The following is a 27,604-nucleotide window of genomic DNA, read 5'->3' as shown; positions in this document are numbered from 1 at the left end:
AGTCATTTAAAAACACTACATAATGTTTGCGCTGCTGCTGCACTGCAGTTCAATTTAACTTTTTGCCAGCCGAGGGGTCTGCACAGTGTGCACATTACCTTCAAAGACTGACTCATCTCTCAGTCTGCGGGGCAACACGAGAGCACAGGGATGACATTAAAACAGGAAAGTGGAATGTTATTTACAGACATGGCTTTTCAGGGCTGGCAGGGGAGAGCACGGATGGAGGTTGTAAAAAAAAAAAAATCATTTTAAGGTAAATAATTGATTTGGTCTGAGCTGTACGAGACATCTCACATCAGCCAACATTTAATAAAACAAGGGATTGAAACTTACCCTTATTCCTTCAACGATGAAGCTCCTAATTTATTAGCAATTTATTTAGACTTCAGTGAAAGTACAACAAAGTAGCCCTAACATTTTATCACTTTATTTTCCACAAAGAAACATCTTTAAAATAGCAACAACGGCTTTAACTTCAGTGAATCAAACGGACACTGTTGGAGTTGATGAGAAAAAATGAACATAAATGAAACAACAACAAAAAAGTCGGATATGTTGCGACTGTTTTAACTGAAATGCACTTGCAGTAGTAATGCGTACACACACCTTCACAATATTTTTTTGTTCCAAAACCTCATTTCCTAATGTTTTGTTGGAGCCATCATTTGTCCAATCTCTATAATCCCTTTCAGCATTACTGTACATGCAGGTTTTCCTCTCACATATGGCAACAGGAAGAGACTTTAGACAGCACAGCCAGACAATTAGTCACCATGTTTGCTGAGAAACAGTCTCTGAAAACAACAGGCTTCATCCTCAGATATCCTGCTTCAACGTGCTTCTCCCTCCTCACTGTCTTGATCTTACTTGAGCGGTTTTAGGAAATTAATTCCTCCTTAATACCCCGGACTAGTCAGCACTTCCACTATCACAGCCTCCTTGTATCCAGAGGTTTTGTCCACTTTGTCAACATGTCAAAACAACACAAATATGTAAACAGCTTGGAAAAAATGCACACGCAGCAAAATAAAAAAAAATAAAAAAAATCCAAAGCATTTCTTTCCACAGCGCAATGTTTTGTTTCCTCCCCTCTTCTCTGCAGTGCAAAAAATTCAAAATACGAGAAAAACAGAACAATAAATAGACCTCCTTTGTTATAGATTCTGCATTTTTTTTGTATTTACATATATATATAAATATATTTGTAGTCATGGGTCTCTACATGAGCACACAGCTCTTGGCCCGGTCCTTCCTCATGGCTGGGGCCTGGTCCATTTGTTCAGTCCGGCCTGGCAGTGGAGGCAGGGGAAGCTGTGAAACTCGCTTCAGGCCTCTGCGGGAACTGCTACGTTTTAACTGCGGCTTGTGCGGCCGCCTAACCGACGCTACCGTGGTGACATGGAACACGTCCCGGACGCTGTTCTCGGAAACCTTAGAGGTGCATTCCACATAGGCCACTGCACCAATCTGTCGAGCTATCATGCTGCCCTGCAAAACAAAGGAAAAGAAAGAGACAATGAGCAATCTTTTTTTCTCAGTATTCCTTTAAAAGACGATACCAAAATGTGCACATTAGAAATCAAAGTGGAAAACATGAGCCTTGATACATTTGTGCCAAAAAAGATCTTTAAACCTTTTTACAGCTTCACAATTTTTCTTTTGTAGTTTCTTAAGTTTCATCAATAATGCTTCACTAAAAAATGTTCTTTTTCTCTTGGGTGCAACCTTCAGCAGTTTTGTCAGACTCTGAATCAAAGTGCTGTTTCCAGAATAAAATATACATTTAAAATACCCCTGCAAAGTTTCATTGTGCCTTGGCATGAGAAGGCACTACGACCTTAAAATGGAAGGAAGACTTAATATCCCAGAAAGATTCTGATCTAAACTGTAGAGTGAATGTCAATGGTCTAAATAAGTCTGTAGACAAAGACGCTGCTCAAACTGAGGCATGAATAATGTAGGCGCTTAGTCTCCTCGGTGTGAGGTGAGAGAGTCGATGTTAACACGGTATATGCAGCCGTTTAGAGAAAAAAGATGAAACTATAACAGAAGTCCTCCAGCAGTAGCGCTTCCCCTGAGTAATGATACAATATACTCAGGTAATTAAGACCGTAAATTGTTTGCTCGAGATCAAATCAGAGACAAATTTAATTTTAGACTCCCTGTGCTTCTCTGCTCAGAACACTCTGCTGTCTCGTGTTTCGTGATCACACCTACATTAGTGAAAGATCAACACATGTAAAAGTTGTAAGGAGCGCATTTCCCATGACCGTCCAATGGCATGCTCTCAAACACATTCCCAGTGGATGATGTTTGATTTTACCGTGCGCTGAGCCACGTATAAGAGGCAGTGAAATCCTCATTAGGTGGAATGGCAGATTTAGATTCAGGGGTAGCAAGGATATTGGGTGGGGGGGTGAGGTAGAGATTGTGGTGACAAGCGGAAAAGCTCGATCGGATCTCAGGCAGATTAGTGCGGAAATGTCTGGAGTTCACTCAGTGGTCACTTCTCGGCGGCGACTCCTCAGCTGTGTTGGAACTCAATTTAAGATCAGCAACAGGATAACAACGCAGGCTATTGGATTACACCAGCAGAATGCTTAATGTGCACAGCTTTAGCTTGTGCTGTGTGACACACTTTTTCAGGGCATGTTAGAGGGACAAACGGTAGAGGCCCTGAATGAAAACTGACTGAGATTGAGTAAAAACAATAGCTTAATGTAGGCCTGGTCACAAATACTCCCCAGCTATTATACTTTAACTCTGTGCTTCCCCACTCCATCTTTTGTTTATTGATTCTATTTACACAAACTGGCTTTTTTCAGACAGCAATTGAAAAAGGGCCCTTTGTTTTGGGGGCTTTTGTGTGGTAGTGAAGAAAAGCCCATCCACTTTTTGTACGGCCAACATGAGAGAGAGCGCAAAAATGAACACTCTGAAAGCTGATTAAAATCCACAGATTTACAGAACGGTTTATTATCCCCTCTCTTTGAGCTTGGAGGTCACGGCAGAATGCGATAAAGGGCTCTGCCATTTATCAATGTCCGGTTTTCCATTCATCCTGCATTTTGAAAATCCCTAAATCTGCATGAATATTTTATTTTGTGTGGAAAATGTGTCCCTAGGCATTAAGACCACCAACTGCTGCCTACCGTCACCCTCATCATATGAAACCTTACATTCCATGTCAGCAAATTTCCGTCAAAATGTCAACCTCAGCAACATGTCCCAGGAGGGTTTCACCCAGCTCTTACTCTGCACTGCTTGATTAGGTTTCCTGAGTCTCCTCTCACACTCGCATCCTGTGGGACTTCATTGAGAGAAAATGCCACCGCTGATCCAGGACCAAAGAAAAATCCTGAATAATCACTGGATCGCTAATATCTTTTCACATCCGTTGTTGTTTTCAAGTTTTGTTTTACCCCTGGAGCACCTTCTCTCATTATTTCCCTCCTCCTCCTCTCATATCAGATTTCCATTATGTTCCTGTTCTCACCTGCTCGTGGGTGACGGGAATGAGTCGCTGCTTGGAGAGCTCTCTCAGGGTGTTGACGTCCGTCCTCATGTCCAGTTTACAGCCTACCAGCACCACTTTGGCGTTGGGACAAAACTCCTGCGTCTCTCCTTGCCACTGTAGAGACATAATACAACAAACACATCACTGATCATGTTAACTATGAGAATATTGCTGACTGAGGTACATTGACAAGTTCTGGATTCTCTGAGACTGGATACCTGAGCTTGAGGGAGATTAATACTCTCCATAAAACACACTGGTTCAGCTAAAGTCAAAAGGAAACTTAACTATCTAACAAGTTTGTTTGTTTTTTCTTCGTATCTGCTGATGTCAGCATAAACAAGAGCAGAATAAGTCAATTCCAACATTTAAAAATATTTGAATATAAGTACTGAATACATTCTTTAATAACTTGTATTTAGAGTTTGAGTCATTTAGCAGACGAAACAGGAACAGGATCCATTTACAGTATTATCAAAAAGGTTAAAAAAAAACAGTTCTACCATATTTTTGTATTTTTGGTGATTAGATTTTAAAAAAAAGATTTGAAGTTACAATATCACTCAGGCTCTGGGATATTGTTAAATATCATTTAATAAACCATACATTAATTAATAAGACCAGTTTAAATAAATGGTTATTTGCAGCCGAAAAACCAGGACTAATATGTAAAGTGTCAGCAGGGCTGTGAATATAATTCCTTCATTGCTCAACATTATCAACAGACAATTATTTTCATTATGGATCTGTTTAAAAATAATATATTGGCCAATACCTTTTTTTGTGACAAATGCACATCATTCTATATCATAATATTCCTTTAGTTTCTTATTTCTTGGTTTGTCTGAAAAACATCACAAAATCCTGTAAATAAAATTGAAAACTTCCACAAAATATATAAAAATAAAAACCTATCACACTAGTTATGACACTGGAACATGGGAATGTCTTGGGTTTTTTCTAGAATGATTTCTTGAATAAAATATGTTGCCCTATGTTTTGTTATTGGCTTATCATTTAAAGTAAAAAAAAAAGTGTTAACAAAGACTTGTTATTCAAACCTTACTTGATGCTCTGCAATTTGTGTAAATGTTTCATTTCACTTTAGAGGCATTTGAAAATAGAAATAAACTATTCATGGAAGCTCTGGTTCAGGTTTTCTTTTTGCAGCGGATGTGTGTTGTACTTTCATTTCTCAGCCCCTGCTGACAAATCTATTTTCAGGTTCTGTAAAGAAAAGGTTGAGCAGTCTTCCTTCTGAAATCGGCTTGAGATTAAATGTCACTTGTGAAACTCAACTGAACCAACCTCTTTTCCTTGGGACACAGATACATAGCAGCCACTGGCCAGAATGCCAAGGTGTTCCTTCATCCTCTGACAAACAACCTCTGACATTTCAGGCCCATCCCTATTCTTCCAATAACATCCAATCAAAAGCTTTGATTGTTTAACCCTCTCTATACTCCAACAGCTGTCAGCCAGAAACCTCAGTGCCCTGCTTGTTTCCAGAGGTCAAGAGTCTAATTTTGGATGGTGATTGTGCAACAGGTTTTTCATGTGCCCCTTGGTTTTAGAGATTACTCAGGCAACAGCTAGGGGTCAGGGGTCATGGAACCCCCCGCCAAGGGATTCATGGGAAAACCTAAGGCTTGACGGCAGCTCTGCTGCCCCAGTTGATAGAGGGCACTGAGGCTTGTGGGATATTTGCGGGTTAAAAAAAGTGTCTCGGGTTAAATCTACAAAGTCTGCAGGAACGTTTTAGCGGCTCCCCACAGACCACGAAAGACGTCAACGGGCCGGTCATGGGAACCGTCTTCGGCCTCACAAGGAGAGCGCTTCAAAAGAAAATACTCACACATGGCTTCAAGATGAGACGCCCATAAAAGGCACAGGGCTGTTTTACATGACACACACGCAAACAAACTCTTTAAGTTGGGTGTGCCTGCATTTACAATAGGTATAAGAACTATCTAAATCAACACGAAGCCTGCCGGCGAGTATCACATTTTAGCTATCTCAACTCAGACATTACAACATCTGAACAAAAGATCTGCCTCATGAGCATTAAGTGTCACCGTCTGGCCAACTGTTCTGCATAAAACTTTCATTTTAAAGGCCTTTAACATCTTTAACAGTCTCAGCAGCAGCCTGTCTTTGATACGGCTGCTGTGGCTAATTTGCGTATCTGATATTCCTCTCGAACCCACCCGGCAGCAGAGCGTCTCCTCTCATTCTTCACTCTGACCTTCCATTCCTCAGAGAGACCAGGGTCAAGTATCCATGGACATTTTGATGAGATAAAGGAACGTGGGGGCCCTAACCTCTGTGCTGATTTGCTCTATTGTTGAGCTGTGAAAATGCAAGCTGCCGGCCCAGAAATCTGAGTGGATGCTGATCGGGAGAAAACTGGATTTTTTCCGGTTTGTTCTCTGGTGTCACAGCAGATATTAAACGCTGAGCAGGAGGAGATGAAATAAGAAACACTGACCTTCTTTATGACACTGTCCAGAGTCTCCGGGCGGCTGATGTCGAAACAGATGAGTACAGCGTCTGAATCAGGATATGCCAGTGGCCTCACGTTGTCGTAATAAGAAGAACCTGTGGACACACATTAACATATGCATAAGGTCATGATGTCTTCCGGGAAATTCCTCTGTTTACTCGATTTTAACCCCATGAGGTTCTTAAGCCCAAAACATATGGCTGATCTGTCGGATAGAAACATGCTGCACATCCATGGAAGGTGATCTAAAGGTCATTAATACATGGATATCCCATTAAAGCAGAGGCTGTGATACGGACTTGGACATGCTCCTGCTTAAACACTCTCTGAAAATGCAAATCAGTCTCAAACGTTGTGTTCACATATTTGAGTATCTTTGTCCCCTGGGCTTCTACACAGCTGTGGCCTCCCTTTATCAAAGTGCTTCATGTGGAATGTCGAGGGGTTACTGAGAGCACACACACACACACACACACACTAATAATACACACACACACACACACACACACACATACATTTAGAAAGTGAATTATAGTGGGCTGGGGACCGGACGACTTTTGCACACAATCCATTATCATCCTGAAACAACAGTGAATGCCAGCACAAAGGCCAAACTAAAGGTTGAACCCCTTAGTTCTCTCGACTCATCCCTCTTCCTGTCTCTCTGGCAAATATCCTTGTTTTAAAATCTTAAACTGTACCAGAATCACAAGCACTTACATGCCTCTCCTTCGTCTCACATATAATTTCTGCACCTTGATCACATTGGAAGGCAGAGTGGAGCCTCTGTTGCACCGGTCCTGCTTTCTTACAACTCTCATTAGGAGGCTTGTAAAAATATCTGAGGTTTTCTTGGAAATGTGGTTTGCGTCTGTGGGCACCCGCCCTCCTGCCAGCCCTGGGAGCTGGTACAGACCTGAACTTCTCATGTCGATTGCAATAACAGCACGCTGGCTGCATGAATTTAGTATCAAGAAAACTCAGTTCTGGTGTGAAGTCACCCTCATTTCCACTCATGGCTGTAAGAAATGTGTATAAATCTGAGTAAAATACTGTAGATATACGTTGCAAACATTCATAAAGAATAAGACTAATAAATCATGGAGTCCCTTGAGGTCACACAAAGTGATTATGATAAATAATAGGTGATCTTTATAGTTGCTGTTATCAGGCTTCCAACCAGAACATCACAATAGGCAGTCAGCCTGTTACACTCAGCATGCCTTTGTCTGGAAAGTTAAATGGAGTCTACACAATGGTGCTACAGCCTGTTTTAGCATCACTATGTTCTCTTTGTTAATGATGGAATGAGACTTTGACAATAGCTGCACGCGGCCTGAAGCCCCCTGTCATTCAGCTGGCTGTCCCACATTGACCTGCCCCCCTCCCCACCGAGAACAATCCAACAAGCAAAGTGCACAGTAAGGATTGATGCATTTTGTATCTCAAGTGAGGAAGGACATTCTGTTTACGTTCTTTTTGTTTCTCTCACAAAAACGCACTTTGCTAATGAAGGCAAAACATTTGAGAGGTGCGTATATCATTTGTCCTTTTTGATACCAATTCTGATACTAAGACTTGATAATCAGCTGATAACACCAAGCCCGATGATACCTGAATGATTTAAAAATAAAAAAAATAAAAATGATCTAAAAACACTGATTGCTAGCAATTTGTTACCTTTAATTTGCATCATGTAAGGCATCATTGGAGGCAGAAACTGTACATTTTCTGGTATTGGCATCAGTACAAATCTGATCAAATATTTTGAATGTCATCCAATTTTGCAAGACTTCTTCAAAACGAAACGGTTCATTGCATTCCAGCTATGAGGCAAAGAAAATGATAAACTAATAGTCCAGGTTCTTTTGATTGTTTAGCCCTTTTGTCTTGATGTCTCATTACACAAATTGTGGTCATGCATTCCTTTTTCTCCATTGTGTCCATGGCAGATCCTCTTTCAATGCTTGATTATGGGAAAAAAAGTGTTTCTGGGTTCCTGTGTAAACACATGACTTACCCTTCTAACCAGGGTGACCATTGCAAGGTCGCTGCAGTGTCTGGCACTGTTTCTGAATGCTTGGTTTGTGTGCATCAACAAAATGACAATCCCAGCACTTCCAATGGTCAGACATGTTTACAAGGTGGTGCCTTTGAACACTGCAAAAGCTTACTGGAAATGAGATCAAAGTTAAAACATAAAAAAATACACTGTACGTATATTTCAGTACAGTATATAATGTGTTAAAATGTAAGCCTACGCCTCAGAGGGCGTTATCAAGATCCTATAGTCAACTCTCCTTTTGAAAACAGCAGATTGCTGCTGTTTTCACTGCTGAGGGAGCAACTGAGACACAAACACTCAAAAAAGCCCAATCATAAGGAGTCCAGCAGTCAGCAAAGCACATATTGTACGACAGCGAGTTTTGATTGGTAGTGGTCACACATGAGATGCTGTAGCTGCTGAAGTTGGTCTTTAGTATGTATCACAGTGCAGCAGACCTGGACTGAAGCTAGAGCAGGAGAAGAAAAGGAGGAAGCATGTTGAGGTGCAGAGGGGACAGAAAAGATTTAATGACTTTGACGCAGGAGTAAGGGCAAGGTGCAGGAGAGAGTGATACCAAGAGAGGCAAGCAGAGAATTAAAGCAGAATCCTGATGAAGGGGAGGAGAGATCAGGTGGAGGAAAGTTGAGACGGCATTGCATCTCTGACTTAAGATGTAATTAGAAACTGGGATGAGGCCTTAGGGATCAATTTGTCAATCCTAAAGATCGTAGTGATTGACAGGTCATGGTCACAACAGGCCTTGTCACAGTGCAGCAGAGCTCTCCTGCCCTGAGCGATGCGGAGCTACCTCAGCACTTCTGCAAAGTCGGAAAAAAGTCCTCTGAGGAACGGGAGAGGAAGAAAAGTGCTACCTTTTAAACAAGTGGAGCCGGCTCTAATAAAAAACAATTACTGCAAGGATCAAGAACATGAGGAGGGGGAGAAGTGAGAAAAAAAGGTTTTCTCCTGATTGTAAAATATATCACCCCCAACTCCTAAAATGCGACGGACCTCCCTTTCAGCAAAGAGACATGAGCAGAGATAATAGTGGCTGTGGCTGTGAGTTGAGGAGGGGGTGAGGGCGGCGGTTGGTGTTTGGATTTGTAATGAAAGCACTGGACTCGGCAGGACAGATCAAATAAAGAGGTATGAGTGCTCTGGGTTGGCTATCGGTGGAGGTGGCCTGTGCCCATTCACCGTGAGGTGGAACAAAAGGTCAATTGAATTTCAGACAGAGGCCGGACAAGATGGATGGGAGCACAGCACTGGCAGGAACCTCTAAAAACCATCAAGCCTAGCAATGAACGATACCCTGCCACGCCGTGCCAAAGCAGGGATGACATAAAACACCCCTCTCAAAACCTCCTCCTCGAGCATTAGCATTAGCCTGATTTAGCACGGCTATCTCTCAAAGTGAAAAGTAGATTTCTTTCTTTATTACCACAGGGCTAATTAGCGTTAAGCCAACTGCATCTCTGTGCAGGAGACTCTGCAGAACAGAGCAGACAGAAGTAGGAGGAAAGTGGTCCTCAGCAGCCGTCAGTTGAGCTTCATCAAAAGCCAGAAATACCCCAGAGGATGTTGAGGCGGACAAGAACTTAGTGGAGCGCTAATGTACAGTAATAAGGCTTGAGGGTTTGTGGTGTGACTTCATTTGGGCCTTCTGTCCCCTGACACTCTGACTACCCCGCAAGGGGTAATCTGTCTGAAACATGACAGCTCTCTCTCTGCTAATTTAAACCCTCTTCTGTGAGAGTTTCTATTAATTAGAACAAACAATCTACCACATTGAGACAGAGGCCATTTTCCTCTGACTTCATACCCAGGGGGAGCTTAAATGCGGTTATAATAAAGTACACAATGACGTACTTGTAGACAATGACGTGCCTATTCAACATCCTAATTCATTAGCAACTGACAGAGCCAAGTGGGAGGTGAAAGTTGGGAGGGATTTTAAAAAAAAAGTTTTCAGATAACATCATTTTCTAAAACTAGTCAACATTAGACAAGCTAGCAGGAGCAGTCAACCATTTCGTTGTTAACAATCATGTTTGTGGCAAAAGGCACAGTACAAAATGAATTCCTCGATATCAACAGATTTATTTTATTTGACAAATGTATGCCGGTTAGTTAAAAACAACACTGGAACATCTATTTTCTTACCTAACAAACGGTTAGCTGCTTGAATGCTAACATTAGCTGACATGTGTTTGTTGGTAACAGGTAATCAAACTGTTCTTCTAAAATAATCAGTGTTCACTGTTTTTTCAGTTGTTGATCAAACTGTGTTCACATGTCTCACAGCCTGGAACACAGTAGTACAACATTATAACACCCCCCCCCCCCCCAAAAAAAAAAAAAAAAAATGAACTGGGACAATGTCACCCATTTAAATATGGAGAATGATTACCTTCCCAATTAAAACACAAATGATACATTTTGGCCCAGGTAGCCTGTGAGGTTTGAGTTTGCATCGGCATCCAACAAAGCTTTCCAGTCTTTAGTGCGTGACTCTGTTTCATCACAGCAGGAATTTACTCTCTCTGTTTGTTACATGCTCAATGCAAAAGCAGCTAAAAAAACAAACCGTTCTGAATGAGAGAATAGTCTTTGCCTTGAGGCCCTCTGATGTGTATACGCACATATGGCAGGGAGTTGACAGCAACTAACAGCCTCATTAGGCCATATAGACACTCTGAAAACAGGCATGCTCAAAAACAAAGAAAGGAGACAAGAAAGCAGGAACCATCTAAAATGTCCACAAATAAACAATAAAACAGTTAGTGGGACTGAGCTAGCTGCAAGCTTACAATCACAACACATTCAGCCTTGCGCACACTGTGTCTTTTTTCTTCCCATGCAGCTGTTTTCCTCTCAAAATCCACCTTCAAAGCAAAGGCAAAACATTTCAAGTCAGGTTGGCCGAGTATCGTAGCAACCTGGAGGGATGCAAATGGTTTCATTGTGAGGCCCTGAAAGGAAGCAAGGGGAAAGAGAGCAGGAGAGCGAGGGGGATCGTGCAGGCTAATGACTCCGGCTGGAGGTGACTAAACGAGAAGAAGAGGTTTGGCACTTCATGCTTTAAGAGGTTGAGAAGACTTTTCATTGCTGATGGTCGGGGTTCTGTGTTGTGCACTGTTATGGCTCCTCCTAAATAAGAGCTCTTACACAAACAGAGGTAAACAGAGACTGTGGCCAAGGCTCTCTTTGAAAAGAGGGTGCATTGCTTTGACCCAGTGTACCACTGTGCTGTGAGAGACAGCATGTGTTTCATTGTGTGAATATAAACCAGTCAGAAAGGCTTTAGTCTACAGTCTCACATCCAGGATCCAATACAACATCTAATGCATATGGACCCAAAGACCTAATTCCTATGGCAGACCTTTAACTCACACTGCAGGTGGAAAATCTTCCTGGAAGGAGAATAAACTTGTGTTCAACACATACAGTAAATGGTGATTCAAGACTTACCATATCAGTTAGTTATGAGGTCTACACTGAAATGGAAGAGTAACATGTTTAAGCTCTGAGAAACTCTGAACAACACTTACCTGAATACTTTATATTGGTAGTTCTACAGTTTTAGAGTTTCGACTTGATTTTTGTTCCTTTGAAGCAGTGATTCATTTCCATAAAAAAATCATAACTAGCAGGCTCTTGCCTCACTTGTTTAATCCTTTTCAGTAAGGATCTCCTGTTGTTTGTGCAGTGTAACAATGTCATCGTGTTGTACAATCAAGGAACAGTTACTTAAAATTACAAAAACCGGGCAACCACTGCAATGTGCGCAATGCTTCCAAAAAAAAAAGGTCTGATGACTCTCTCGTCAGAGGACAATTTGGCCAACTCAAATGTGTATTAATTTTTGCTGTATAGGAAACAAAACACAGGTCAGTTGATAATGAATAATTTCCATGCCAGGTGTCAGTGCTGATGTTACATGAACATTTCATATAGTATGGACTTCTCAGCTTGGATACTTGCTTTGTCATGGGATGCAAATTTAAAATATTTCCCTACAGTAGGATATAGACTCCATGCTGCGACAGACATTCAGAACCTGACTTTCAGGTTATAGCCTTACATTACAATAAGTATAAGCATCTTATACAGAGCATTTACAGATTTGCAGACCATCTTCCACGGCCTCATGAAAAACTACATTAAATTGCATTTAATAAGTCAGTAGGGCTCATTTATTTAGGGTATTAACAGCATCTCCCTCATCAACAGACTAAACTTCACACCCTGAGTTTGCAGAGTCTGCCTTTTACCATTTTATAATCTTTTTTTTTTCGGAGCAGTGATGATACATTCATTTTATACAGGAGATGAGCGGATGTGCGCTCTTCGCTGTTCATAACGCTCCTCGGAGATGAAGTCTACGCTGTTCTAGAGAAACATCAATGCGGCTCTGTCTGACAGGATGATCAGAAATCTTTCATTACTTTATGTTGAAAACTTCCACAACACCTCAATGTGTTTACAACGAGGAAAAAGCTCTGACCTGTTGTGAGTTGTAATCACTCACATGCCAGCAGTGTATGATATATATAGTTGCAGCTGTTTTTTTAAACATGTAAATTCCATGGTTCTGTGGTCCATGTTTGTTTATATAGTTTAACCTATAGGCTTTACAAGTGCTTATAACACGCTCACACATACAGACTGTACTCAGCTGTTGATCCGCAATAGAGATGGCTGTGTCAAATTTTCAAAGGCATTAGAACACAGCTGGGACAGTGGAGGTGACACTGGGTTAAATGGCCATTAACCTTCCATGTCTGCAGCTTCACACGGGGGGGGGATATTGATCAAAGCCCCCCTCGCCTTCCCTCTGGAGGAAGTGCAGCCTTTGAAGGGCGGCAAGCACCTTCCAGTGATCTGCTCTGAGCTGCACCAGTGAGAAGTTAATGCCCATGTCTAGCATCCAATCACAGGCTGTAAAGCCAGGGCCTGCCTTGCTGCTGACAGCACAGGCAGCGTACAGAGCAGCATTACTGTCTGTCTCATGCCCGCCCGGGGGGAATTCAGATGTAGTGTGTCCGCTTTCAGTGCCTCCTCACCCAGCTCCTCTTTCATTATAACACACACACACACACACACACACACAAAAGTACATTGGACCAGAGAAACAGTGACGCATTTCATCTCCTGTTGTTTGATCTCTGTGACTGTCTACGACTCTGGATCATGCTGCGCTCTGCTTTTAAACATCACGGTGCTTCTTTTGTCGCTCTCTTCCTCTGCTGATCTATTTATTCCCGACCGAGTTTCAGAGAGAAACACAAATCACGTCTCGACTTTGGTGTTCCCCTTCAAACTGTTTGAGACATGACTTCAGATTTGGCGAGGCAGTCTGCAGTGCTGCACCCCTCGGTGACACCCTTGACACCTTGGAGCTGCTCATGTGTTGCTACGCTGCGACACAAACACCGCTCGATGTTTGATTGTGCGAGAAAGTCAAGTGGCTGCGGACAACTGCTGGCTGTGCCCGTCCAGAACTTTGCAAGACGTTTCTGCGTCTCACACCAGAACTCTTGACTCTCATCCAAGCAGCAGCAACAAACTGTTTGGACAAGATTTTGAAAAAAAAATGTACTGTTAAAAAAAAAAAAGGCTTATAAACACCAGATGCTGACTTGAAGATTATTTGAACTTTGCATAACCTTTTTTCACTGCTCAAACCAATCAGTAGTGGACTGCAAAACATACTGCTCCATTTCTTTTTGGGTGATTTAACAAGTAAAGGACTTCAGCGAATCTTTTAAAGAAAAAGATTTAAGATTTAAAATCTTAAAAGCTGTTCAGACCGGCTTCCGGAGGGAGTCTGGGCTAACCAGTATTTAAAGTATCCACACGTAAAAATGCATGTGCATCTGTCCAGAAATACTGTTATGACTGTTAAACAATAGGATGTTGATAGTCTACACTTTGAGTGTCCTTTATTGTATGAAAGTAGCCTTGCCCAAATGTTGCTGTAAGGAGATGCATGAACAAGAACTAATGTGGCACATAAAACATAACCTGCTTGCTCACACCTTCAATGGAACATTTTGCCTGTTTAGAGGACTCCTTAACAAATACAAGGGCATCTTGCAAAGCACTGAGTCGGACTTTCTCAGACAAAGAAGTCCACATGCCTTCCCTTGCGGACACAAAATTCAACCATGGGTTTGCATTGTGATCTGCCAACGGGCCATTCTGCGCAGCATTCAAACGTAAAAAAAAAAGCAATAAAGTTTCCTGCGCACAGTTAAACTGTAAATGAAGTTTAAAGTGATGGTGTGAAAAGTGTTCCTCTAAAACTGTAATGATGTTGGCTTTCAAAGCCTGCAGCTTATTAACAGCGCCTCCATTTGGCAAGGATGTCATAAATTCCAAAAAAAAACCTCAAGCTGCTCCAAGTCTGGTATTTGTTTTATGGATCCATTTTCAACACTCTTAGCCCAAAAGTTTCCTGCTAGTGTTAGACATCCTTCCTAATTCTTTGGCTGGCTTTGGAGATTTTCATGCCACATTGATATCTTCCCTGAAAAGCAGCAAGCCTTCCTCAAAGGCGATCTTCACCTCACACGTGCACACATTCTCATGCATCTCTTTTTTGTTCCTGTTCTCCTGTAAAACAGCCCAGATCACATCATCTACCTCCACTTCGACACATCTTTCAATCTCAACCCGTCCTTTGGAAACCTTGTACTCCTGCTCGAAGATTTTCATTTTAAACCTGTAATAACACTGACTGCAGCTCCTTCTTTCAGAGCTGTCTGTCTGATATGAGAGAAGAAGTGAGAATATTCAGACAGCGGCTACACAGGGCATACGAAAGAGAAACTTGTAAAGTAGAAAAGGACATCCTCTGCTCCATCGACTACACTTCCTCCGGTGTGAAACCACCCAAACACAGCCCTATCTCTGAGCTATCCATCTCTGCAGCCACTCTGCGGACCCCCAGGGAGGCCACCGCAGAGACATGGCACCACTTCAAGAGCAATTTCACCTCCACAAAAGCAGCAGCAGCAGCAGCTAGAAAGAGAGCGCATTGGATCTTGTTTATAAATAAAGTCATCCATAAATGATGGGATCTGTCAGTGTGTGTGAGTGAAGGTGCAGGTGGGGGGGAGGGAGTGATGGTTGGAGGTGAAAGACGGCCTCTCTCCCTGTATCCCCTTACGCTCAGATGGGCTGCAGACGGATGCTGAGAGGGTTTTGCTCCCCTGGAGGGTGGGGGGGGGGGTGGAGGGAGTTGGGGGTGACCGAGCATGAGCTTTTGAAACAGCAGAACCAGTCTGTGTGTGTGTGTGTTTGAAGTGGGCTGATCAAAGCTGGCGCTGCATCGGGTTCTGTTGCACTCAGTGGAGGAAGTGGACTGAGGGACAACACACAGAGGCGCAGTTCCTTGTGTGGGTTTACTGTCTGAATGGATGACTGATACATTCACTGCTGCTGTTGCTGCTGCTGCTGCTGAATAGGGACACATAGGTAGTTCAGTGTAGGGCTGCAATTCTTAAGCCATTTTCACATAATGCACTCCTGAAAAGAAGAGAGAATTTCAGGCGGACTGCTCCTGAAGTCATCCTGATCTAGTTGTTCACATTTTTTTTTTTACTGTGCAATATACATCTGCTGTAAATATTCTCTACACATGCAGACATTCACCCTGAGGGGATAGACAACTGAAGCAATATTCCTGCTACCTAAATTTTCATTTCATAATGAAATAAAAGAAAACCAATCACTGCCTTTAAAAGTTAGAAAATCAAATCAAATCGTCTAAAACTGTAGAACAAAGGATTTGCTGTAGTCTGTAGAAATTATGTTACACCGAGTTGTTCGGAGCCAAAACATCCCAGGTCAGTGTGAAGAGCTCTTAACACGTTTTTTTTTTTTTTTTTTTTGTAAGGTCATGTTTATTCACATCTAACAAGAGCTGAGTCCATGTCAGATCCATCAAAGTACTTGACCAGAAAATGTGTAAGCACTTGCTGGATGTTTTTCTTCTCATTATTGAACATGAAATTGTAAAAATTCAAGCAAGAAAACTCCCACTTCCTCTGGTCAAGTCTATGCGCCCTTGAAGTTCAACCATTTAGGATCAATAACTTCCTACTGTGTGAATGGACTCCTTTGGATGGTGCCGTGTTACTTCATGTTACTTCAGGTCAATGAAGACAGAGGTCATAAGATTAAACCCTGCGTCTTCCCCATGTGACGCAATAGACAAAAGCACTGCATTTAGTTAATAGTGCCATATGTAGCTCGCTGTTTAACATGTAACAGAAGTACTGCGGTGGTTTTAAAGTGTGACACAGTTGGCGTTTTTTTGTGTCTGTGTCCCCAAAGACCCCAGTGGGTCAGGTCCCTTGGGTGCTTCTGACATATCTTACTCACAACAATAAGCCTTAAAGGGTGGAGGGTGGAGGAGGGTGGGAAAAGCACAGATGTAAGCTTCTCCTTCTGTCCCCTCTCCTACTTTTCAATCTAGTGAACACTTGCGGCTCTTATAACAAGCTCCGAGGGCAGCAACCCCCAGGCCTTTACTCGCCTCACCCCTCATTCCCCACAATCTGTTCTCCTATTGGACGTAGCAGCTGCTGCGCTCTCTGGTCTCATTGTGCCCCAGCACCAATCCCAGAGCCCCTCATCAGCCCCCATTACACCTCTGGTCAGCTGAGAAACATGGGAGATGTCAGAGGCCAGAGCTGTTGGAAGTCCCTCACACTAACCCATTCGATCACACACATGTGAACAAGTATCCAGCACACGTACTTCTTCTTCTCTCCTTCTCTTCAATCTTACAAGCATGATTACATGAAATCAACCAAAGTAGCAGAGAGATCAAAGTAGGATAGTCAAAGCTACAAAAATCTGTATTTTTACAATTATGATGTATAACAAGTCAACGTTTGTAGAAAAATAATAAAAAAATGTAACACCTGTTGCTATTTTGAGTCATCCTGTACGAATGCAATGTCTACTTTGAATTCTTTAGAAAAATGAAATTCAAACACATTTTGTCGGTTAACACTGAAAATACGTTTTGGCCAGGTAATATATAAAAATAAAGTTTATTTATTGCATTCCTACCATCATGTAAAATTTATATTTATTTTTTTCACCTTTGCAGACCTGACACCTTAAACATCCAACATAAAAACTTTTGACTCTTAATATTTTCTCTTTATTCTTTGTCACACAGCATCAGCAGCAGCCAGCAATGGCGACGCTTAAGACAAGGGCTTGTAGTCTGAATGAGTGCGAACTCATCAGACGCCTTAAAAGCTCTTTTTTCTTAACGTACCAAAAGACTTCTCTTAATGTTGTGGGTTAATGCTCATCCCCTAATAACTTATCACTTTGATTATTCCATTGGCACATTAACTAAGTAAAAGCCTTACACAGCCTATCAGCAGTGTGCAGTGGCGTTCAGCAGCAGACATGCTCTTTAAGCAGATTATACACTTTTGCCGGGTGCTCAGCAGAAAGCTGACAGTGCACAGGGGGCTAAGATGTGCTGAAGGAACGTGTGGAGGCTCTCGGCTCTTAAATGTGTATCCATGGACACATTTACAGGCTCCTCAGACCGAGATAAGAGATCAGGAGGGCCGGGAAGCTCTATCATATGGGGTTACTGGCTTGTTTAATTGTTTATGGGTAGGTGAACATGTGGGAGGCTCAGGACATTTTGTATACATGTAGAAACGGTCAGAATGATGGGTACATGCCTCAGTATAGGTGTCTGTGTGTGTGATTCCCTGTGTCACTGAGGACAGCAGATACTCTGTGTGGTAATTACAGCCTGTGTGTTCCTGTCAGTGTAGCTGGCTGGTTTCCATGCAGCACTTCTGCCCTCCCCCCTGCTTAACATGGCCCCTGACTGCTGGCGACCTCAGTGCAGCGCTTCAGCGGTCGCCAAGACTAATGGGCTAAAACATCTATGCAGGAAAAGAAAGAGAGAAGGATAAATGACAGAGGAAAAAAAAAAGATAACCACCTCTGGAGAAGTTGTATCACGCTGTCCTGCACTTCAACCGATCTTCTCTTGCACCTACAGTTACCATGTTCAACCGTCTCCTCTTAAACTTGTCCACTCTTTGTGGAATAGTCTAAGATCCCCATTCACAGAGAGCTCATCTCCATTGATGGAGCACGGCCGGTTGCCCACTTGAAAAACCACAAGATCCAGCCCAGCAGCTTGGATTGCCCTCTTCTTGCAGACTTCCTATAGTGTCCCACAAGCCCACTCAGGGTGCAGTGAAGTGCAGCACTGTGCATGAAGCTGACATTATTCAGGGGGGCGGGGGGGGGGTTGTTATTTCAAGCTAAAATAATCATGGTTATTTCAAATACGACACCTGCATGCACCTGCACATTTAAGATTTATGCATTAATGCAGCCATTAAGTGATGTATGCCGTAAAAGCCATGGAAGTTATTGCTTAGTGAAGAACCTGGACATGAAAGGCTTTCAACAGCTGCTTAATGGATATAAAATCAAATAAAAATTAACATCTCTTTGTTTGCAGTTGAAATGTATTCATCTACATATGAACAGAATAAATTAATGTTGTTACAATAATGTTTTTCTTTGTTCTAAATATCTGTATTTATATTATTTAAAGCACAACTCACACCAGGAATGCACATGTAGCGCAGCACATGCAGCTCTTTCCATTTCCTGTCTAATGTGTAAAATGACCAGCAGGGCTTCAACCAGTATTGGTCGTCCCTGTGATCATGATGTGCAGCCTGCCAGTAAGGCACCAGGCTCATCCCAAACTCGACACCAGAGAGATTAAAGCCATGAAAGAGTCAAAAACATCCTCTGTTATTCCACTGTCAAACTTGTCAGACTCGTAAGGCCCCCAGAGGACAGAGCGGTGCCCCTCTGTGTCCAGAAATACCTTCAGTGGCATTCTAGTAACTGTCAGGGGTGATTGGTGACCTGGCACAAAAAAAAAAAGGACCCATGTTTATTTCCAACCTTTAAAGAAAAGCTTATAAGAAACTGCGCTCAGCTGTTCTTGTGATCACACTGCAACCACTAAGGTGAAAAAATGAAAGTACCAATTCAAGGACCATTAAAGTAAAACCCACACCATAGGAATCATTTGATAAGCTTCTTGTGAATGGAAGCATTCAGTTGTTTCCACCACCGCCATGACTTCATATTCAAAATTTACACCAACATGTATTTGTTCCAAAAATCATTAAATAGCTTTACATAAAAAAAACAAAAACCTGCCGTGTCAATGAAAACATGAATACCAACATTGTTAAGTCAATCATGACAAGTTGTTCACAAGTTGAGTCAGTTTATCCTGATTTGCATTTCTTTTTAATCAGACAGTGTTTTAGTGGTACTTTTCCATTCTGTCAAATAAACTCCATTTGACCTCCCATCATCACAGACTGTATGGTGTAAAGCTGCGTGATTAGTGGGATAATCACTCTTTGCATTCAATTGAAGCACGTGCAGTGTTAACATCCAAATCGTTTATTTTTCTAGATATGGTAACAAAAAAAAAAAAAAAAGACTGTCCACAGGTGCTACTTAACAGGAGCAGTTTCGATACTGCTTTGTACTGGGCTATGTCCCGACATGCCTTTTTAATGCTTCATGAGTCAGAGTCTGCAGCATTTGTAATGTCTGTGAGACTGCACTCAGGCACAGTTAAGTGGACAAAGTGTTAATGTCAAGCCGCTGACTGCACAAGATGACAGTCAATAAATCTCAGAAGTCATTAGGGTTCAGCATCTCGGAACAATGTTTGTCTGAACGAGATAAAAGTAATTTCTGAGTTGTGTGGTGAAATTAGGAGTGAGCCTTCTTCATTGTCAGCAAATGGTGCTGATGCTGAAAAAAAAAAGACAGACAATTAAAACTAACTTCCAAAGTGTGTACCTGAAATCTTCTACACTTAAGTGGTGGAATATTGTGAAATGACTATTTGCAACAACAATTACTTTTGTTGAGACTTTAAATCTATGAAATATGTACTGAATCAACTGAGGATTATTTGATAACAATTAAATAAATCACTTTTGTTCTGTCATCAGACAAACTATGTCAACAGCTCCTTCCTCTAAATATGATGACTTTTTGTGTCATGTTGCTAATAAAATCACAAACTTCAAATTTGTAACTTTTGCGATGTTGGATGGACAAAAAAACAACTTTTGCCCTGAGCTCTGAGAAATTAAGAAATTCTTAGAGACATTTTAATGACTCAAATATTCCCTAAAAGAACCATGTAACACGATCAGTCATGTTATAAATGACGATAAAATGCTTGTTAAAAGGAGAGACTTTCCACATTCCTTCATTGTGTGTTTGTTTAATTACCAGGCTACAAACTGCTATTTTTAGTAACAGGATTTCACCATCCTTACACTGTCTTCTGTTTAGTCATTACCCGAAACTGTCATGCAGGCGTTCTCCCCCAGTGCAGGGGAGTGCCTTCCAGCCTGTTCTGCATCATCAAAACAGGTTTGGATTAGGCAGTTATTGCCCTGGGCGGGTAAGGCAGAGAGCAGGAGACACTTTGAGCTGCTTAGGCTCGGTGCATACACTCAGGCTTGTGAACAGCATATGAAAGGATGTCGTCATTCTCCCTTCAGGATGCTGACAAAAATAAACAAAAGGTGTATTTATTTTCTGCTGCGGTTTTTATATGCAGCTGCCTTTCTAGCCGCTTCCAACCCCCTTAGCAGCATCTCAGTCTGAATATGAAAAGTGCGCAGAAAGAGGGAAAATGGGAATTATGGCTCTTAATCGTTTAACATTACGATTGTGATTCAGATCATTCCCCCCCCTGTGATTAGCATGCTTGCCTCTCAGGTCTGATTGCACTATTTGAACATCCGCCTGGCTCCAGTTAGCTGTAGGTTTGAGGGCCAGGAGGGGGGTCTGTTGGTTTTATTTCTGCGTTTGGTTGTGGTTGTAGTTCACTCCGTCTCTATTAAAGATTAATCAAGCGGAAAGTGTTGAGGAACAGAAAGCCCACAGACCTCAGCTTGTTTTTACAGGCCTCTGGATGCCCCATACTGGTCCAGTGCACCAAGAATGTGGAGTTTTAAAAGACAAAGACACCAGGAATGCTGGGAAGCTGTAACGAGAGGGAGTGTGACTCTGGGAGTGGTGTTACACACTTACATTGTCATGCTATTGTCTCACAAGTCATAAACAATCACGTGCTGAATGTGAAAACACAAGCAGCTTTGTCATGAGAACGAGCCATAAAGAAGTAACTGCACACGACTTTAACAGAGGAACATTCAGTAGAGAGAAATGTCTCGGAGAGTCATGTTGAGTGGCCACTTTTAATTTAAGAATCTTCTGGAGTATAAATCTGTGACATTTTCAGTTGAATAGACGTTTTTTTCCTTCTTTCTTTTCGCTGACTGTGCAGCACAATAGAGCCTCAAACTGCAGCCAGTTCATGAAAGCTTTTATTTTGTGTTGTTGTGAACACCCCATGTCAGGCAGGTCTATTGCTGGAAACATCCTCCACTGCACAGCAAGTGATGTGTTTCCTGTTCCCAGCAGAAGCTGCAACAAGTTCTTTTTAAATAAACTTAAAAGAATTGGCTGGTTACAAAGGGATAGTACGGCAAACGTCAACCATCAGGCGATAAAAGTCAGATTTCATTGCGGGAACTTCTCGGTAAAAGAGTGAAGGACATATGGTTGGAATGACAAGCGATGACACCACAGTTTGAGCAATTAGTAGAAAACATATCCCAAAAAGCCAAAAGAAAAACTTGTGGGTTGCCACCTGAAAGCACAACTCCAGCATGACTGAGCAGAATGTGAGAATCAGGTCAGGAATTAGAGAGGCCGCAAAGAAGAGAAACCGAGCGAGACGTGAGTGTACTGCTGTAAGAAGTTTGGGGAAACCCGGCCTGTCATGGCTTGGACTTCTAAGCAAAACAACAGGCTCACCTCTGAGTGGAGTATCAGTGTGAGCCCGAGGCTGAAGGGAACGTTTCCCAGGCATCCTCACCATATTGGGAAGAGAGGAAGAGTGCATAAGTGCCCCAGGCTCTATGAAAACCTCAGACTGGCTGACTACCAACATGCCCCGAGAGCGTCGACAGTAATCACTAATGGCTCTCAGATTAGTTATCAGCGAGTCACACTGACATTTTGACGCTTAACAGCTTGTGTTTGCTTCAAAACTCAATTACGACACAGAAACATGCCATGGACGAAGCAGAAGACTCCATCTATCACTCATGTAACATAGCTGCACGGGTAATGCAGCGTCTCTCTCATTTGAATTCCACTCAATCACCTTCTAATTGATTTAATTCTCTAGATAGTCTGGAGCTGAGCGCAAGGCAGAATACAAACGCAGCTAAAAGTTGTCCTCGGGTTCCCAGAAGCAAAAGAGCTCTTTGTTTCAGCTTCTTAAAATACCCATTCATTTAGAGCACACACACAGAGAGTCACACTCTGTTAGATAAACACCTCGACCCTCTTCCTACCCATCCTGCAAGGAGTAGAGCTTGTAGAGGAACCAGAATTTAATGAGACCAAAACGAATCGATGGTCGACTTCCACCAATGCTGGGAGTGTTTTTAAGGGCAAAACACACCTAACCATGCCGGAGAAATGCGAGCCGGGGCGAGACGCGAGCTGTTTAAATAGCCTCGCCTTGGATAGAGATCAATAATGCTTTTTGAGCGGAGCCAGACCACAGCAGGCAGACTTCAGCAGCAATTAAAAGGGTAGACAATACTCTATGTGGAGAGGGTTGTCAAAAATAAACAGCAGCTGTGTGTCTGGGTGGGTGGGTGGGGGGGGGTGGTTCAACAAAGTGGAGCAATGCAAATGTCAGGTTGAATTTGAAGTGTCGACTGTAGAAGGTGGCAAGCACAATTCATTTCACATCTTCCGAGAAATAGCGGGGAACAGGAAGTCTAATGATGTTTTTATTATATGAAAGTGGTGTTAGCTGAGTTCTGTTAGGTTTCCTCATTTTGTTCTTTTGAATCACGGGTCAGCAGTCAAGGCGGTTTGCAAAAGTGAAGTCACAGGTCATGGTTTAAGTCTATTTGCTTCACCACTCTGAGTAAATCAGCTGATCGCAGAGATTGCATTGAACCAAATTGATTTTATTCTGAATTTTTCTCCCATAAAGGATGGTGTGACCGTGTGTAAAAGCCTGAATGCATATCTGTTGCTCCTGTAGCTGCTCAAAGTGTACCTGAGAGAAATTAAAACCAAAACAGAGCTGGAGAATGGGGGAGCCGAAGGATGAAAGAGGGGGTGAAGCAATAAAAGACACTGATAGAGGAATAAGGGGCGATGAGGTGTATTCTTTATAGATGGAAGCCTTTTTATCCGAGTATGAGACAATTATTTTCTTGTTGTGAGGAAATATGGACAGCGTTTGCTGTGAATCAGTGAATAATGGCGGTCCAGACCACTGAGTTCACAAATACACACACACACACACACACACACAGAAGCACAGAACACACACACACAACCTTGTGGGTCGGGTGACGCTGGTTTGTTGTGGGGGTGGGCGCCTCCTGGCTGAGGATAAACAACTGCCAAAGGTGGTTTAGGGATTTAAAGATGGACAGAAGCACAACATTCCCACTACATCATTAGGCTCTTCCAGCCCACAGATAAGAACTCTGTTAAGTTTGGACCCCGGGCCCCAGAGGACCCTGACCCCTGACTGACAGGCTCAAGCAGATTTACTCTCCGGGTCATGATGCGGTTCATGGAAAAACAACATTCTCTATGAGACTGACTGTTATATTAAAAAAAACAAAAAAAAAAAAACCTCTCGTCATTAATCCAGGGAGACAGTTTGAGTTTTGGGAATGTTTATGGTAAAATTCCCCTCTGGGAGGATCTCATATAGACTCCTGTGAGAGGACGGCCGTGTCACCGGTCTAATAGTTGCAAAAACTAGCCTGAGATGATGAAATGCAGATCTGAGGGTGGTTCAGGGCTGTTAATCCATCCATGCTGACTAAACTATGATGAGAGGACAGCGTGGCTTTCAGTGAGTCTTACACTAGTGGCTGCCTTACCTTAACCTTCTTCTATACACTGAGTCACATCACAAGTATTTGACCAGACAAAAGAAGTCATGGAAAGTCGCCCTCTGATGGCACAACACTGCTCACATGGACTCCTGTCAGTGCAACTGCAAACTTTCACACTGACGTCAGCAGCAATTGCAACATGTTCGATATGAATGCCTAAAAGATGGAATTCAGGTTGGAAAAGCTCTCTAAAAAACATTTGCAAAATGCAAGTCACTAAACTTGAAGGTTAAATCTTGTGAATGAACTCCTTTGATAGTGTAGGGAGGTAAGTTTGAAGACACGCTGTGGGAACTCTGGAAAACATTACTCTTTTTTTTTTTTTTATACTGATTACTAAACAAAATACGAAAAGGAAATAAAACGGATATCAGAGTTGACTTTAAATCTAAAAATGTGGCATAGAAGGTAGCACAACAAGCTATCAATATGACAACTTGTCAATTACCTGATGTAATATAAGCCAGAAGAGCACAACCTCTGTCAAGCTATGATGAAGACACTTTAACTGTAATTACAGATAGTTTACTGGTGCCTTCAGGCCCATCCTGTCTCCATTATCCACGCCCCCCTACAGCCACCCGACCCCTGCCCCGGCCTGAGCCTGGGAAGAGCTAGCCACCCACAGTGACAGGCACAGGAAAGAATGCAAACACAAGGCACCCGGAGGCATAACTGGCACAGAGGTTTCCAGAAAAGACAACAATCATAAATAGAAAAAGTCCTCGGCTCACAATACGACTTAGAAACAAAGATGTGGAGTTGGCAAGGTCAAAACTATTTGTCTATGAGATGGAAAAGTTGGAGCAGACATCCCACGGTCGCAGCCAGAGAGTGGGACAATGACAGAGCTGGGACTGCATGGATTACATATCAGAGGTTAACGCGCAAACTGTCTTACCTGACGTGTCCCACATATTTAGCTCAATGCGATGTTTCTCGATCTCAAAGCTGGCAGTGTAGTTCTCAAACACGGTGGGTACGTAGGTCTGAAATGAAAAAAGGATTTATTTCCATTAAGAGGCACAACATAAGCCTGTGTTTACACAGACACAGGCTTCTCAGGAGCATACTGATGGGAGTGTAATGATGCAGCAGACAAATAAAATACTGACACATCTCAGTCAAGTCTAATGGGGATGTTTCAGGATTTTATTATTTGTAGCTGATGACCCTGTAGTGTCAGGGATAGCAATGCAACAATAAAATTCAGTTCAGTCACTGCAGGACTATAAGATTAATTTTGTAGCCATTATTTACATCTCTCTCTCTCTCTCTCTCTCTCTTCTGATCCACAATTCTGTCTTTAAACAGGTGGATGTGACCCTGCTGAACAGGTAGGTACTGAAGTTACTGAGCACAGAACTGCTCAGTATTACATTTAATGCCAGTGTTCCCTCTCATTAGAAAACTCCTGATCTCATTTTGAATTACAAGACTTTGGATGGACTCACCTCTGGATAGCAGTCCTTGGCAAAAACATGCAGAAGTGCCGTTTTCCCACACTGCGTGTCCCCGACCACCACGATCTTACAGCGGCTGCCCAGACTGTCCATGGTTCGTCCGTCAGAGGTGTGCTCTTGATGCGGGTTCGGATCGCATCAAGCCTCCGATAAGAGACTCAGCAGACTCAAAAGAATGTATGAAAGATGAGCAAATGCCTGCGCCAACTCTGGTGCGTCTTATCCAGCTGCTCCTGTTCTGCGGGCGCGACTCTCAGGTCCCGCTGACACACTCTCACTCACTAACTGGTCCACTCACTAACTGGTCCACTCCCCCAAAAAACCAGAGAGAGGAGGACGCGCGAGCCCTCCCCTGGAAAACTGGTGATTTGATTATTGGCCACGCCCTCTTAATATTCACGTCTGAGTCCCATCAGTCAGCTGTGATATTCTGCCCTTGTGGGAAATTAAATGGCACATGTTCGAGACTCAGAAATGAACTGTCCTTACCCCCGTATGACGTCACAAAAATGCAACTATTTGAGTTTTAAAAGTTAAAACACGATATATGAAAGAATTCACGTCATTTAGAGTCACAGACCAAATGTTTACAAACTCATTAGGATCCCAATGAGATTACCCGGATGACGATTTTTAGGCTATTTTACTCCCATTCGATTATTTTCTTCAGAAGTTGTACTTAAGAAATGCAGAGGTGGTAGGTTGTGTGAAAACTGACATTTTCTCATTTCTTATATCATTTTACTTTAAGTTCTTGCCTTACGGTCATACCGTTTAAACCTGTGTATAGTTTTGCTTTTAAATTTGTATTTGCGGGATTTCTGAGTTTTTAATAACTCAAAAATGCACTCTGTAGGCACCTATTTCAGTCTTAAAAAAACGGTAAGCTCCTAAAAGATTCCTCGATCAACTTAAGAGGATTGAAGAATTCTTTGAATCTCTCTCATCAGAATATAGCTGGGCCTACATGGAAATGTGGTTTTGAGGGAATTTCGAAATTCGAATGATAGGTTATAATAATGCAAATGCAATGGAATAAATTCTAAATGTCTTTTTCGCCTAATATTTATTTGCCAATCTTGGTGTTTTATTGTCCTTGATAACGTCTCACTATAGACCTACCAGAGAGATCAGCATAAATTCTCAGCACATTACTCGTCTAGATTTATTGCCAGCCTGACCTCTTAATGGAGATAGAATAAATGCAGCGTACACATATAAAACAGTCCATCAAATTACGCACCTAGGGGGGAATGGGTGATCTTTATTGGCCAAATTGCCTTACATTTCTATGACATTCCCCGGAGGTGCTCAGTTCAGTAGTTATTAGTTTTGTGAAAGAGATCATTAAATGACGCGGTACCATGTGCGCCACTGTTGAGTCACGTTTTCGCCCCTGCAGACAGACACTGCCCCCTTCTGGACAAAAATGCTCTTACATATAAAACTGTTACATATTTTATTATAGTGGCAAAAGACCTTCGATTAAATCATTTAAATATTTACCTAACGACATAAAAAGGGGTTTCTGTTATCAACGTTATTTTAGTGTCTGTAGTGATTGCTGTTTGGAGTGTCTCTCTTTTTGGTGGCGCAAGAAGTGATCAGCTGCTGTGTCTAACTAAAAAAGATTTTACAAGTCTTGTATTAAAGATGCACTATGTAGATTTGGTACTGAAATCTGAAAGTTTAACTAAAAAAGATTTTACAAGTCTTGTATTAAAGATGCACTATGTAGATTTGGTACTGAAATCTGAAAGTTGGATATTGAAAAAGTCTGTGTTATATTTTCTGAGGATAGTTTGTGTATTGAGTTATGAACATATATCACATAATCTTTGAATTTCTCCAACTTTCAGATTTCTCTACCAAAACTCCAAAGTGCACCTTTAAAATGTTATGCCATAGAAAAGTATAAATAGATTGTACAGGAGTGTCCGTGTAGGTTACTTTTAGTATTAAATTGTAGAAAAATTGCCCTTAAATGAAGCATTGTTAAAA

General features: G+C 42.1%; 1 protein-coding gene across 1 annotated transcript; it reads right to left on the bottom strand.

Moving 5' to 3' along the window:
- Positions 1–414: 414 nt before the first annotated feature.
- Positions 415–25,931, bottom strand: rnd2 (Rho family GTPase 2). The gene is made up of 5 exons (XM_020632589.3): positions 25,595–25,931; positions 25,042–25,129; positions 6,009–6,118; positions 3,500–3,634; positions 415–1,491 (listed from the first exon to the last, which is right to left on the bottom strand). Exons 1-5 carry the CDS (start codon positions 25,694–25,696, stop codon positions 1,222–1,224), a joined length of 705 nt encoding a protein of 234 aa, XP_020488245.1. The 5' UTR covers positions 25,697–25,931; the 3' UTR covers positions 415–1,221.
- Between the last annotated feature and the right edge of the window lie 1,673 nt (positions 25,932–27,604).

Source organism: Labrus bergylta, chromosome 16 (assembly GCF_963930695.1).
Source record: "Labrus bergylta chromosome 16, fLabBer1.1, whole genome shotgun sequence".
In the NCBI taxonomy this organism is placed as follows: Eukaryota; Metazoa; Chordata; class Actinopteri; order Labriformes; family Labridae; genus Labrus; species Labrus bergylta.
Note: the sequence above shows the minus strand (reverse complement) of the source record. Positions and strands in the feature narration are given on the sequence as shown.

Excerpts from the sequence above, each read along its gene's own strand:
- rnd2 (XM_020632589.3), bottom strand. The coding sequence starts at position 25,696 with ATGGACAGTCTGGGCAGCCGCTGTAAGATCGTGGTGGTCGGGGACACG. Across the intron at positions 25,130-25,594 it reads CCAAGGACTGCTATCCAGAG|ACCTACGTACCCACCGTGTT; the intron begins GTGAGTCCATCC and ends TTTTCATTTCAG. Across the intron at positions 3,635-6,008 it reads TGGACAGTGTCATAAAGAAG|TGGCAAGGAGAGACGCAGGA; the intron begins GTCAGTGTTTCT and ends ATGTCTCTACAG.